The sequence below is a fragment of the Macrobrachium nipponense genome, chromosome 19, assembly GCF_015104395.2.
Source record: "Macrobrachium nipponense isolate FS-2020 chromosome 19, ASM1510439v2, whole genome shotgun sequence".
NCBI lineage: Eukaryota > Metazoa > Arthropoda > Malacostraca > Decapoda > Palaemonidae > Macrobrachium > Macrobrachium nipponense.
The window spans coordinates 5,338,139-5,354,657 of NC_061088.1; the positions used below are offsets into that span (position 1 = coordinate 5,338,139).

At 40.4% G+C, this 16,519-nt stretch overlaps 1 protein-coding gene across 1 annotated transcript in view; it reads right to left on the reverse strand.

The window, feature by feature from the left end:
- LOC135219150 (WD repeat-containing protein 17-like) overlaps nt 1–16,519 on the reverse strand; it is a 188,325-nt gene that overhangs the window by 151,240 nt on the left and 20,566 nt on the right. Inside the window, 1 exon segment of the mRNA XM_064255667.1 lies at nt 3,757–3,947. Coding sequence (XP_064111737.1) covers nt 3,757–3,947 — 191 coding nt within the window.

Sequence of the window (16,519 nt, forward strand, 5' to 3'; positions counted from 1 at the left end):
CTTTATCTTCAAATTGCAAATGAATTTGTAGTTTCTGTGAAGTAAGAAGGAGATGAGGAAACACAACCTACTAGTACTGTTAATATTCTAACTGCTCGTCAGGGAACGAGAGCTATTAAAGCTTCTAAAAGAAAGCTATCTAGTTTCTATGTTTTTCTGACTTCCTCAAATAGGAAGTTACCTTATTTTCCTCAATCAAATTCTAACATTTATTACACTTTATCAATGAATAAATATTTATATTTCCCTTTCTTGCAAACTATGTAATTGTCTTCCGAAAACTTCGGTAGTTACACATCCTCTATTCTTCGAAAACTTCGAAGTTAATTCATTAAAAGTTATTAAAAAGTTATTAAAAGCGTATGCCAAACCACCCGATCCAGTACTTCCTGTAAAAGTCAGCCCAGAAGATCGATGGCGATGAAACACGAAAATCAAATCAGGAGGGAAATAAACATATGTTTACATTCCCAGCGACAGAGAGAATCTGATTAGAAAACGGGAATGGTTCCTAGTCCTGCCACCCAGCGGCAGGCCGGTAGATCACCTGACCTACCGTGTATTCGTGTGCCGCGAAATTCGAATTTCTGTCGGGGACGACGGAATCGATAGCTATGTATATATCTGACAGGTAAGTTGAATGTATGAAACTTGCCTTTACTTTTATTTTCTTCAATTTCTTTTCTGATGAGAGGTTTATTTATGTATTCTAGTTTTTCTAGTACAGTATCTTTTCTTTTATTTAGAAAAGACTGTACCATACTCAGGTTCCACGCATATACAGTACCATGCTATAATCTTCTTCTGTAAGCATGTGATGTACATCTGTCTATCAGTCCAAACGGTTTCTGACACTATCAACCTGAACAGGTAGGGAACTTTCCCCTAAAATCCCTTCACTTCCTAATTTTTCAAAATCAGAGCACTTATCAAAACTAGCATGTATTAAATACTGTTGTTTTGTTCTCAAAAGTAGAGGGTGGTTAACGGCAACATTCACAGGTCAACATTCGATCGTCTGGTGCTCTTTGAGATTGCTGAATGCTGCTTTCTAGGCCATTTACAAGTATCCTCAACCTGAACATTTCCTTTCATCTAAACTGTACTAGATGTTTTTTTATTTTGTTCTCTTCATCCTGAACAGTGCAACAGTCTTCCTTGGATTACTGACGTTTGTTATTATAAGTTTTAATAGAAATAGCAGCTCGTGCTTCTACCATCATTAATTGCCCCATCAAGTATTGCTTGCTCACAGTAAAACTGCAAAATTTGCTGTTTGTCACAACTATCCTCTTCAAACCTCCTACAACTTTTTTTTACCCAACACAACAGAAATCTCTCCCTGACCCCCTGCCTCCACAGACTTTGATCCTGGGCACTTCCTTCCAGTCAGCAGGGGACAGGGAGAGAGTTTTGTTGTGTTGGGTAAAAAAGTTGTAGGAGGTGTTTGAAGAGGACAGTTGTGATAAACAAGCAGTATATATATATATATATATATATAATATATATATATATATATATATATATATATATATATATATATATATATTCACACACACACACACACATATATATCGAGCTACAATGTCCTTTAATATCTAATTCGCTCTACCTCGGAATTAATATATTTTCATATATGCTTAACCGAAGGGGAATTTTTTTCTAGATAATAGACTTGCCTGGACTGGGGTGCGCAAACCCACGAGCCTTTCAAATCCAGGAACGTCAGTGAAGCTTTACCTACTACACCACCTCTTGCAGTGGTAGTAGGTAAAGCTTCACTGACGTTCCGGGATTTGAAAGGCTCTGTGGGTTCGCGCCCCGTCCACAAGTCTATTATCTAGAAAAAAATTCCCCTTCGGTTAAGCATATATGAAATATATTTAATTCCGATGGTAGAGCGAATTAGATATTAAAGGACATTGTACATTGTAGCTCGATATATCTATATGTATATATATATATATATATATAATACATATAATATACGTGTATATTATATATATATATATATATATAGATATATATATATATATCTATATATATATATATATATATATATTATATATAATATATATATATATATATTCATATATATATATATACATATATTATATATATATATATATATATATATATATATATATATATATATATATATATATAGTATATATATATATATATATATATATATTCATATATATATATATATATAATATATATATATATTTATATATACATATATATATATCGAGCTACAATGTACAATGTCCTTTGATATACTATATATATAATAATATATAATAATATATATAATATATATATATATATATATAATATATATATATATATTTATATATATACATATATATATATCGAGCTACAATGTACAATGTCCTTTAATATCTATATATATATATATATATATATATATATATATATATATATATATATATATATATATATATATATATATATATATATAAATATAAATATATATATATATATATATATATTATATATATATATATATATATATATATATGTATATATATATATATATATATAGTACATAAAATATTTAATTTATCCAAATTTACTTATTTTCTTCGAACATGAGCAATCCATTTAATGCCTCCTCAATACAATTTTTGCTGATTTATTGCCATCAAATTCAAAAGCCTGCTGGGAAATTGCCCATGCACAGTAAACACCAACATGCCCCCCCTTCCCCCCAGATTCGTGGACTCATCGATCTGTGGATTTCTCTATGGAACATATGTATATATCATTCGTGGAAAAATCACCTATTCACGGTATTTTTCACTGAGAAATATTCATTAATTACTGTATTTTCATATCATTTTCATGACTAAGTGCACTTTTTGTGATAAAGCTATCAAAATACTCAGGTATAGTAAGCATTTCTAGTTTTGTGGGTGTGTGTGTGTGTGAAGTATCAAAATAAGCATTTTAAGAATTTTTAGAGGAGTTTTAACTATCCACGGATTTTAGCTATTCGCAGGTGTGTGTGTGTGTGTGGTACGCATCTCCCACAAATCCAGGGGGTCCACTGTGAAATGAATCTATATACTCTGTACTAAAAAAAAAGAAAAAAAAAAAGAAAAGAGTAATGACCACAGAGTGCCTGCCGCCGGATTACTGAATCTGACAGTAACATTTACAGTTAGGATTGCATGGCACATTTTAGATGGTACTATAGGTTCTTTGTAGTGTCTCTTCAGCCCAAGCAAGCTTTTTTTTATTTTTCCTGCCTTTTACTTTTCATCTGCAAGACATCTTCATACACAGCTGTACAGCTACTATAAGAAAACAGTTTTAACAATTGAATCAGCCTAAAAGCAACAGGAAATTACCAAGCCATCCAGCAAATAAAATGTAAAGTGAATTATCAAGTTACTTTGGTATTTCAATATACAATTGAACGGAGTCCCTAACACAGACACAGCACTCCTAATCTCTCTTTTATTTCTTTCTTATAATTACTGTACTGAAATCTGACATCCTTCAGTCTCTTTGAATTATTCACATTTAATTCCAAAATTTACATTACTAACTCTTAACAAGGTCTGATAACCTTCCCTGAACTAAAAAGGTATAAACTTAAAAAATATAATAAAAACAATATAATAAAAGGTCTTTAAAGATAAATATCCACTATGAAGAATAATGAAAATACCTAAAGCAAAAGAACAACAAAATACTACATAGTACTATAGAAAACTGTGACGTTACCTTCTCTGTAAACAGTGATTCTACCATCCTCATGCCCAATAACAAGTCTCCCTGGTACAGAGGGATGCCAGCGATATGTAACGATACCGCTGGAATATCCATAGTCTTCTCTATATGGATAAGGCTCTGTGTTGTCAGTGTAAGCCCATAACTGGACTGGACCACTCTGGGTAGAGAATGAGAGGAGGTCCCTGAAACAGTAAGAAAATTTTAACTTATCTGTCAAATGTAGGATAATTGCCATCAATAACATATACAGCACAAAGAGTCTTGATACATACAAATGCTCTTCTAACATAATATAGTCCCCAAATTAAAAATTAATCTAAAATCAATAAACAAGTAAGTCCTTAATAACATAAAGATAGCAATCATGTACTTTACACAAAATAAATAATATGAAGCATTCTAAAATTAATTTGTTGGTTTGAAATTTTGACAGAACTAGCTTAGCTTTCATGAAGTCAAGCAATACAATCAGCATCTTCAGCAATACTGGAGCTACTGCATGTGATGTTGGTATAGTTTTCTGTTGTTGCTGAGGATATAAACTTATTTCTATCTTGTTTTAGTGAATGTCATGTGTAGGTGATTCTTCTCCAATTAACTAATTACATGTAGTGTTATTTTCAGGGTATGATAATATATTGGTTTTGTACACTGCATACTATAACAATATATGTTTTCAACTTTTACTGACATGAAATAAAATTTTACTTGTATCCACACCTTAAAAAGTACATCTAGATGCTCTTGTGTGCTACCCTAATTTACTGAGCTGTACACTCCCCAATGTATTTATAATTTTGAACATATTTTTCCATTTTATGCTCAATCATACGCTACTAAGAAAACTTGCAACGACAATCAATCTGTGTCCCGGTGACAAAGGAATCAGAAATTTTTTTATGTGCAGTTGAGTAGATGAAGGCACACAATATTCCCCTCCTTCAATTACAAACTGTATTTCATAGCTGAAGGACGTATTTGTGATAACATGATGATCTATGACCAGAAGCTTAGTTACATTGTCTGTACCTTGGCAATTCATGGTCATAAGTGTGAATTTCCTTGTTTCATGGTATATTCAGGAAAACTTAACATTTTCTTGTTTTTATGAAAGGTATGTTGGACAAGCTAAAGGACTCTTGGGAAAGGCCTTCCTCTCTTCATAATGTTTGCTTTCTGACTTTTTAGTACAAATTACTAGGATTGTTTACCCGTAAGGGACGGGCTAAATATACATTAAGCACACCCCCAGACTGGGCAAACTGTAACGTTGGCCAATTTAAGAAAAAAAAAAAACAAACATCCATGGAAAGAGGAAGATATGCAAATGCACATGGTGTAGGAAAAAAAATTCTAAAAATTATTCTTTATCTTCCCTGGAAAGTTGAAAACGATTAGTACTACGTATAGTATTTACAAACCTGTGCAGGGCCTCTCTTCCAAGATGCTCGTAAATCTTACCTAGTTATACATTTTTTCTAATAATTAATTTTATTTATTTTGTAAAATTATAACTGCAGCTCACACAATATCATAACAGATAAGAACTAAAACCAGCAAAAAATTTCTGAGCATATTTATTGCAAAATATTTATGAAATTAACTGAGATGGGGAGATGCAGTAACTTTTTGTGAGGTACACACGTTTTTTCTAATACTATTTCTTTGCACTTTTCTTTACAAAAATGGTATTTTCATTTTAAAATAAGTTTTTAAATATACTTACCTAGTAGTTACATATAGTATACAGGCGGTCCCCGGGTTACGACGGTTCCGGCTTACGACGTTCCGAGGTTACGACGCCTTTTCTTAAATATTCAATGGAAAAATCCGTCCTGGGTTACGACGCTTGTTCCGAGGTTACGACGCTGACGCTCCGAGTTAACGACGCTTTTAAAAAACGCATACTATGATAAAAATCCTTTATAGTTTAGCACAGTATATTAATAAAAATAAGTTTCTGGTTAGATACAACAAAAATTTTGAGATTATGATGATTTTCGACACTTTTTATGTTGTCTTTTTCTATGTTTTTTAGTGACGCCTCATATGCGGCGGAACTAGTTCCGAGCGAATGAATACATACTAGTTTACAATAATAACAGTCCAAAAGCGCAAATAATGAAAAAACATCCATTGCTTGTTTTCCAGTAATAATAAACAAAACGAAGTTTCTGGTTAGATTACAACGCAAATTCCAAGTATCCAAAGAGAGACATTATCCAGTAATTTGATCAGAGAGAGGAGAGAGAGAGAGAGAGAGAGAGAGAGAGAGAGAGAGAGAGAGAGAGAGAGGCGTCTTCCGACGCTCCAAGTTAACGACGCTTTAAAAAACGCATACTATGATAAAAATCCTTTATAGTTTAGCACAGTATATTAATAAAAATAAGTTTCTGGTTAGATTACAACAAAAATTTTGAGATTATGATGATTTTCGTACACTTTTTTATGTTTGTCTTTTTCTATGTTTTTTGGTTTTTTAGTTACGCCTCATATGCGGAACTAGTTTCCGAGCGAATGAATACATACTAGTTTACATATAACAGTCCAAAGCGCAAATAATGAAAAAAATCATTGCTTGTTTCCAGTAATAATAACAAAAATCGAAGTTTCTGGTTAGATTAAAACAACGCAAATTCCAAGTTATCCAAAGAGAGACATTATCCAGTAATTTGATCATAGAGAGAGAGAGAGAGAGAGAGAGAGAGAGAGAGAGAGAGAGAGAGAGAGAGAGAGAGAGAGAGAGAGAGAGAGAGAGGCGTCTTCCGACGCTCCGAGTTTAAGGACAGAGAAGTGTTCGTTTCGTTAAACAGCCTCTGACTCATGCCAGTAAATGTTTTGTTGATACTAATAATATAAGCCTATTTAAAGATACGTTTACTTTAATTAGTCTATATGATACGTAAATAGTAATCAAACTGTTCTTGTAGCCCTCAATATTTGGCAAAATCGAAGTATCCAAAGAGAGACATTATCCAGTACGTAATTTGATCAGAGAGAGAGAGAGATGAGAGAGAGAGAGATGAGAGAGAGAGAGAGAGAGAGAGAGAGAGACGCTTGGCAACAATGGTCTCGGGGTTTTTATAGCTTCCTTCTGCTTGATGATCTTGGGATATTGTAGAAGGATTTCGACCATACTCGTTTGCCAAATCGACGATACGAACGCCACGTTCATTAGCTTTGCTATAATTTCATGTTTTGCTTCCATCGAAATCATTTTCTTGGGTTTTTTCTTATCACCTGCTTTGTCTCAAGCTTTGAGACCCATGGTTAATAATAAAATAGACAAAATAACACGAAAAATAGGCGCAAATACAACGAACTAACAACGACGTGTTAACATGCAGCACCAACAAACAAACAGACTGAACGCCATTATCGGTCGCCTATACAACTAACACTCATCGCAAAATCGTATCTCAAATATTTCGTTGTATATCAAAGCTTGTATTTCGCAAATTTTCTGTTATATCTCAAAACATTCGTATATTAGGGCAATCGTATGTCAAGTTTCCAATGTAAATTTGATCAGAGAGAGAGAGAGAGAGAGAGAGAGAGAGAGAGAGAGAGAGAGAGAGAGAGAGAGAGACGCTTTGGCAACAATGGTCTCGGGGATTGACGTAACGTTTATTTTCTGAACAGATAGGACAGAGAAGTGTTCGTTTCATTAAACGGCCTCTGACTCATGGCAGGAAATATTTTGTTGATACTAATATATAAGCCTATTTAAAGATACATTTACTTTAGTTAGTCTATATGATACGTAAATAGTAATAATCAGCTGTTCTTGTAGCCCTCAAGATTTTGCAAAATCACTCCAGGTTGTACATAAAACTTCAAGAATGTAGTGTCACCAGAGGATTACAATAGTTTTTACCTTCAAGAACCAGCATTCTTTTATGAAAATAAAACTCCAGGTTGTACATAAAACTACAGGAAACGACATGTAGTGTAACCAAAGGATTACAAGTAGGTTTTTATAACTTTTTATTAGTTTAAGACATATTTCCAAGCGTCGTTCCGGCCTACGACGATTTTCGGCTTACGACGCGTCTCAAGAACGGAACCCCCGTCGTAACCCGGGGACTGCCTGTATAGCTTAATCCCGCCGATTCGTCGCGCGCACGGCAGAAATTCAAAATTCGCGGCTATCGCCGATACACGGTCAGGTGATCATACCTGTGCTCCCTCTATGTAGGTACTTGGAACCATTCCCATTTGTCCTCAGAAATTCCATGCCTCTGTTCTCAGAGGGGAGGAGGGAGGGACCTTTTATATATGTAACTACCAGGTAAGTATATTTAAAAACTTATTTAAAATGAAAATACCATTTTTAAATATCTAACTTCCCTGGTAGTTACATATATATAGCTGATTGGCACCTTTGGTGGTGGGTCAGAGAACCGCAGCACCGTTGGGAATTCGTAAAATTATTGATCGCTACAAATTAGCTGTACCAATAATCTGGTTCATACCTGATAAGGAAGCTGGCTTCAAAGTTTTTCTGCCTCATTAGCCTGCATTCCTTGAGAGACCCAGCGATCCACCCAGGGGGCTGTAGAAAGTCTCTGTGGGGCTGTCACACGGTCCTTGACCTTAACATGACTAGACCACCACCCTTGCTATCCTGGCAAAGCCATGGACAATTGAGCTTGAATCCACCTGACCAATTAATACACTAAAAACACTCCATAAAACCTAACTTAGACTTTACAGGACTGTGGAAGGTTGCAACAACCTTCACAGACAGCCTGTGAGGTCAAGTTCAATAAAATGCAAGGGTATAAATAAGGTTATAGGTTAGAGGCAGTTGTACCTTCTCCAACTACAGCGCCGGAGGCAACGTACGGCCCTAGGGAACAACAATCCTCATATTGGGTCTGTACGTCTTTAAGGTAGCAATCTGCGAAGACTGACTTGCTTCGCCAGAATGTCACTTCCAAGATCGATTCCATCGACTTGTTGTGTCTATACGCCATCGAAGTCGCCACAGCTCTTACTTCGTGCGCATTGACTTTGAGTATTGGGAAGCTTTTCTCATCACAATTCTGGTGAGCTTCCCTTATTAAATCCTTGACAAAGAACGCCAGCGTGTTCTTCGGCAAAAGTAGTGAAGGCTTCTTTACCAAGCACCAGAGGTTGTCTGTCTGTCCTCTTAAGTTTTTGGTTCTCTGTAGATAATACTTTAGGGCTCTCACTGGACAAAGGCCTTTGTCCTTTTCCTGTCCTACTAAATGAGATAACCCTGGTATGGTAAAAGATCTAGGCCATGGGTGAGAAGGATTCTCATTCTTGGGGAGAAAACCTAGTTGCAGCGAGCAGACTGCATTCTCCCCATTGAAGCCTACATTCTTGCTAAAGGCTTGCAACTCTCCTATCCTCTTGGCCGTTGCCAACGCAACCAGGAATAGGGTCTTCTTGGTGAGATCCTTCCATGAAGCCTTGTCGAGGGGTTCGAACCTGCTCGAGGTTAGAAAAGTCAGAACAACATCCAAATTCTAAGAGGGGGTTGGGTTGTCCTTACTCTTAACTGTCTCAAAGGACCTTATGAGGTCCGAGAGATCCTTGTCTCCCGACATGTCAATATCTCTGTGACGGAAGACAGAGGCTAGCATGCTGCGTTATCCCTTGATGGTTGATACTGCTAGTTTCTCTTGGGTTCTTAAGTGTAACAGAAAATCTGCCAGTTGAGTTAAAGAGGTACTGAAAGAGGAAATGTTGTTAATTCTGCACCATTCCCTGAACACGTCCCACTTTGACTGGTACACCTTGATTGTGGACGTCCTCCTCGCTCTCGCGATTGCTCTTGCAGCTTCCCTCGAAAAGCCCTTCGCTCTGCCAGTTTTTCGATAGTCGAAAAGCAGTTAGATTGAGAGCAAGGCAATTTTGATGTTGTCTCTCTATATGTGGCTGTCTGAGTAGATCGTTCCGACAAGGTAACGATCTGGGGGTGTCTACTAGCCACTCCATCACTTCTGTGATCCAGGGTCTCATGGGCCAAAACGGAGCTATCAGGGTCATGCGGGCGTTGTTCGATTCCCTGAACTTCTTCATGACTCAGTCTAGGATCTTGAAAGGGGGGGGGAGGCGTACGTGTCTAGTCCTTCCCAATCCATGAGGAAGGCGTCCACTGCCACTGCTTCCTGGTCTGGGACTGGAGAGCAGTAAACAGGTAACCTCTTTGTTCTCTGCATCGCAAAGAGGTCTATAGACGGTTCTCCCCACAAATTCCAAAGCCTGCTGCACACCTCTTGATGTAGGGTCCATTCTGTCGTGAGAACCTGTCTTCCTCTGCTGAGAAAGATCCGCCCTGACATTGTTCTCTCCCTCTATGAAGCGGGTTATCAGAGTTATATTGTTCGCTTTTGCCCACAGCAGGAGATCTTTTGCTGCCTCGTAAAGGGAATCCGAACGAGTGCCTCCCTGTTTCCTGATGTAGGCCAACGCTGTGGTGTTGTCTGTGCTGACCTGTACTAACTTGTTCCGGACATCCTCCTGGAAGCGTACTAGCGCTAGATGAATGGCCACCAGTTCCTTCACGTTTATATGCCATTCCTTCTGATGGTCTTCTCATGGACCCGAGATCTCGCCCTTCCCCACGTCCGATGCGTCTGAATACAACACTAGGTCGGGGTTCTTCTGTTGAAGTTCGAAGCCTTCTTGTAGCTTGTTGGTGTCGTCCCACCAACTCAACTGATTGTTCTGGAACAACCTATTAAGTCAACAACGTAAACCGTAACTGAATCAGGCACTCTGACAGCTGCCTACTGACAGCGTTCGGTAATGAGGCAAGTTGTCCAAGCATCAGAGCAAATCACGTGATCTTTGCCTTTTAAAGGGTTATGCCGAGACCATACAAATATGAAATTTTCATTAGTAAAATGAAGTTTTATTGTATACTTACCGAACAATTATACAGCCGTGATTTCCACGAGCGGCAGGAGACTAAATTCAAATTTAGCGCGTTTCGGGCCGTGGGCTCGCCAACACTGGTGGTGATGACGTCATCTCCCTCCACTCGCGGGAGAACCAGGTACAACTGCCCAGGTGAATCCAATTCTTTCTGCCCGTCCGTCCACCTAAGGGGAGGAGGGTGGGTATAATCATAATTGTTCGGTAAGTATACAATAAAACTTCATTTTAATAATGAAAATTTCATTTTTATTGTAGTGTCTTACCGAACAATTATACAGCTGATTACACATTTATGGGAAGGTGGGATTCAGTGGACCACTAGTATTTCTAAATGGTTACATTTATTACAATACCAGTAAACACTCGAGGTGTCTGTTGTACCTTACCTTGTAAGAGAGCTACAGCAGACTGTTACTGCCTCTGGTCGGTGCTCTTCTTACTATTGTAGAGGAATTGGAATTTGACCAAAGTTAGCCTCTACAGGAGTGGAATCCTTCCGTAGTTCAAGTGAGTCAAGGCTGACTGACGGAGGATAGTAACAACAAAGATTGCCCTTGCCCTGGGCTAAGACCAGCAATTCAATCATACAAAACATTTGTCACCAACACCAGATTTAAAAACATATATACCCAACCATTATAAAATCTGACCTAACAGACTGGTGAGTATCCCAGGTACTCAGTACCCCCAGCTTCCCTTGAACTCGACAACCTATTTCAAGGCGAAAAGTTAGCATAGAGGTGACGACCCCTGTGCCGTTTCTCCCAACACCATGCCAGAAACCGCCACCGGACCTAACTTTCTACAATTCTCGAAAACCGTTTCTATCTCTTTGAGATAATGGCTCGCAAAAACCGAATTCGATCTCCAGAACGTACTCTGAAGAATCGAAGCTAAAGATAAATTCTTTCTAAATGCTAAAGAAGTTGCCACTGCTCTAACCTCGTGAGCTTTAACTCTCAGAACGGAAAGATTGTCGTTTGCGGACTGCGAGTGAGCTTCCCTGATAAGCTCTCTAATAAAGAACGATATAGCATTCTTAGAAAGAGGACGAGAGGGATTTTGAACCGAGGTCCAGAGCTTAGAAGATTGGCCTCTAACCTCCTTAGTGGCAAGAAGATACTGCTTCATTGCCCTGACTGGACATAAGAGCCTTTCTTCCTCCTCATGTCCAACCAAATCAGATAAGTTCCTAACCACAAAACTCCTCGGCCAAGGACTAGACGGATTCTCGTTTTTGGCTAGAAAGGTCAAAGATACTGAAAACACAGCATTGCCTTGAGAGAAACCGACTCTTTTGTCTAAAGCATGCAATTCGCTGACACGCTTTGCAGAAGCTAGTGCAATAAGAAAAAGAGTCTTTTTAGTCAAGTTCCTGAGTGAAGCCGACTTCAAAGGCTCAAACGGTGGCCCCATGAGGAACTTAAGCACCACATCTAAGTTCCAAGCCACTGAATCCTGAGGGAGCTTAGTGGTTTCAAAAGACCTAATGAGGTCCGACAGATCTGAATTGGAGGAAATATCCAAACCCCGATGTCGAAAAACCGAAGAAAGCATAGCTCTATATCCTCTGATCGTAGAAGGAGCCAGTTTCTTAGACTCCCTAAGAAATAGAAGAAAATCTGCTATCTCCGTTAAAGAGGTTGCAGAGGTAGAGACTTTAGCACCTCTACACCGCTCTCTGAAGATTCTCCACTTCCCTTGATAGAGTTTGTTAGAAGACTCTCTCCTACAACGAGCGATAGCTTCTGCAGCTCTTCTTGAAAACCCTTTCGCTCTGACAAGATTCCGGACAGTCTGAACCCTGTCAGAGCTAGAGCGGACAGGTTTTGGTGGAACCTTTTGAAGTGAGGTTGTTTGAGAAGCCACTTCTCTGGAGGAAGAAGCCTGGGGAAGTCTACTAACAACTGGAGAAGGTCCGGGAACAACTCTTTCCTGGGCCAAAAGGGAGCGATTAACGTCAGTGTTACATTGCTGTGCGACATGAACTTGTTCAGCACCTCTCTTATTAGACCGAACGGAGGGAATGCATAAGCTTCCACACCCGACCAATCCAACAGCATTGCGTCCACCGACCAAGCTAGAGGATCTGGAACTGGAGAACAAAAGAGAGGAAGACGGTTGTTCCTTGAAGTCGCGAACAGGTCTATGGACGGTCGTCCCCAAAGGCGCCAAAGTTTCTGACAAATTTTGTCGTCCAAAGTCCACTCCAGAGGTAACACTTGCTGTTGACGGCTTAGCTCATCCGCCAGGACGTTCATCTTTCCCGTAACAAATCTCGGGACTAGCTGAACATTCGCTTCGTTTGTCCACAGGAGGAGATCCTTGGCCACTTCGTACAGAGAGAAAGACTGAGTCCCCCACTGTTTCCACACGTACGAGAGAGCCGTGGAGTTGTCGGAATGTACTGCCACTACCTGACCTTCTACTAAGTTCCGAAACTGTCTGAGCCCCAGGAAAATTGCTAAAAGTTCCTTTACATTTATGTGGAACTTCTTCTCCTTCTCCGACCAAGCTCCTGAAGCACGTTGATTTCCCAGCAGGGCTCCCCAACCTGTGTCCGATGCGTCGGAAAAGAACTGTAGGTTCGGGAGGATGGGTCGTAAATCTAACCCTTCTTTCAATCTTGCCCGAGACAGCCACCACCTTAGGTCCTCTTTTATTTGGTCTGTGACAGGAAAGGTAATCGAGTCCGGTTGCGTCTTCCTGCACCAAGAGGCTCTCAGAAAAAAGTGCAGCGGTCTCATGTGCAGTCTTCCCAACGTCACAAATTTCTCCACTGACGTCAATTTGCCCAGGAGCCTCATCCACTGATTGGCAGAACTTACCTTTTTGTCCAAGAACTCCTGAACTGTCTCCAGACAGCCTTGGACCCTCTTCGGGACGGGCAGAAAAGCCCGAAAAACTTGAGCATTCAGAGTCATCCCCAAATAAAGGATGCTCTGAGATGGAACCAACTGGGACTTCTGTTTGTTGACCAGAATTCCTAACTTTCTGGCAAGATCCAGAGTTGTTCCAAGGTCCTTCATGCACCGACTCTCTGATTCCGACCGGAGAAGCCAATCGTCCAGATAGAGGGAGATTCTTACTCCTAATATGTGCAGCCAGCTTCCTATCGGGGATAGAACCCTGGTGAAAACTTGAGGAGCGGTCGCCAGTCCGAAGCAAAGCGCCTGAAACTGAAACACCTTGCCTTCGAACATGAACCTCAGGTACTTCCGAGATTCGCGATGAATCGGAATGTGAAAATAAGCGTCTTGCATGTCCAGAGAAACCATCCAATCCCCCTGTCTGATGGACTCCAGAACCGACCGAGTGGTCTCCATATGAAATTTTGTTTTCTGGACATGCAAGTTCAGGGCGCTCACATCCAAAACCAGCCTCCAGCCCCCTGATGACTTGGGAACTACAAAAAGGCGATTGTAAAAGCCTGAAGGAAATTCCCCTTCTATCTGTTCTATAGCTTCTTTGAGAATGAGCGCTTCCACTTCCGCGGCTAGCGCCAGAAATTTGTCTGAGCCCGGAGAGTATGCCTGGAATGGAATTGGCACAGGTGAGAGCGAGGGAGGTGAAATGAGAGGAATACGGTAGCCAAACTTGAGTACTTGCACTACCCAGGCTTCTGCTCCTCTGTTTTCCCATTCCTCCCAAAACAGAGCCAGCCTGCCCTCCCACTGGTGCACGAAGAACCGAGCTTTCATTTGGAAGGTTTGTTAACCTTGGCCGAGGACTTTGACTGAGGTCGCAAATTCTACTTCGGCCGAAAGAAGCGCTTGGGTTTTCTCCCTCGAAAAGGTGCTTGGGCCAGAGGGGAAACAGAAGGAACAGTCTCCAAAGGAGCTTTAGGCTCTTAGTAGACTGTGCCAGCAAATCCGAAGTAGATTTCTTATCTAGTGCCAACAAAATTGACAGCACTACATCGTCTGGAAAGAGGTTATCTTTCACAAAAGGAGCAAACAAGAGAGCAGACTTCTGTTGGGAAGTAACCCCTTTAGAAGCAAAGGAGCACCAAAGTTGCCTTTTCTTAAGGGTACCAAAGGCGATGAGCGAAGCTAACTCATCACATCCATCCCTAATGGATTTGTCCGCACAGGACAGAACACCAATCCAATCCTCCGCTAAATCCTGTGAAAGAGAAGGACAGTCTTCGATCTTGGCTGCTAAAGCGCCAATAGTCCAATCAAGGAAGCTAAATACTTCCAAAAGTTTAAATATGACAATTTGTCCAAAATTGCATTTTTCCTAACTATACAAACCTGAGGTCCTTTTACAATAAGAAGGTTACTATTGTAAAAGGACCGAAGGTTTGTATGCCGTGTCGGAACAAATGACAATTTGTCCAAAATTGCATTTTTCCTAACTATACAAACCTGAGGTCCTTTTACAATAGTAACCTTCCTATTGTAAAAGGACCGAAGGTTTGTATGCCGTGTCGGAACAATGGTTCTTTACAACGTGGTCCAACTCAGGCGCTGTAAAGAAAACTTTCGCTGCGGAGAAAGCAGATCTTCTAGAGGAGTCGATTAAACTGGAGAAGTCTCCCTGGGAGGAGGCAGAAACTCCCAGAGAAGGAGCTTCCCCAGTTACATAAAACCTATACCTCTTACGAAGCAACTTAGAGGGAGGGTAAGCAAACAGCGCCTTCCCTAAGTCTCTTTTCATAGACATCCATTTCTCCGTCTCTTTCAACGAATGTCTAACCGCTTTAGATAGAACAAGTTTTGGGAGGAGAGGGTCTGAAGTTTTCCTCCTCATCAAAAAAGTCGAAGTTGGGGAGCGCGGAGCCGCTTTCTCAAAATAATCTGGATAAGATACCAGAAGAAACCTAAGGAGACGTGAATAACACGAAAGGTGATGTGAATCCTCCTCCTCTACCTCTTCCTCATTCTCCGATACCGCCGAAGAAGTAGACGGGACTACAACCGGATCGGAAGGCTTCGAACCACCCTTGGACTCATTCATCCAGTTGGTTAACATCTCTAACTGCTTGCGCAAAGGTGCCAGAGACGAATCAAAATCAGTTAACTGAGGCTTGGAAGAGCCTAAATGTTCAGCAGGAGGCGGAATAACTACTTGCACCTCGCCCGGAGCCGCCGAAATTCGAGGCGAAACAGGCGCATCAGGCGTAACAGACGAGAAAGCGCCTAATGAAACACCCTTAGAACGGCTAGCTACAGCTCTACCACAATCTCTACTAGTCGATGGAGCCGAAAAAGGAACAGATTGAGGCGAAAAACGACCCGCTAACGGCCGCGGCGCAACACTACTCTCAGGCTCCTTATACCATTGCTTTGACGGATAGGCGAAGAATCGGCGCCTGAACGCCTCTTTAAGGGACGCGAAACGGGCGAATCTCGCCAAGAGCGCCGCGCGATCGGAGACGAATCGCCTGAATCAGTCGAAAGGCGTCTAACCGCAACACCTTTCCAGCGCTTAACTGAGTCCTGTTGAAGCGCAACAGGTTCAACAAGAGAGGCGCCTGTCTGTGGGCAACTCCCGATCGACTCCCTTGGACTTCCGGTATGTCTTCTCCCCGGTGCGGGCGAGCTGGACAGTGACCTTTGTCTAGGAGACGTGTCAGGACAGACAGACGCACCCTCAACTACACTCTTACCTGAAACCGCTTTCTCCAAAAAAGTCTTAACCGAATTACCAAGTTGCATAACCGTATCCGCTAGTACCGAAAATTTCTGATCGAACCTCGATTCAAGACTGGCAATGGTGTCGGAAGAAACTACACGGGAAGCCGGAGAAGTGGGATTAGTAGGAGGAATAGGAGGTGTAGTTAAAGGAGACATAACAATTTGCGGAGAAACAGAAGGAACAGATGCATCGCAAG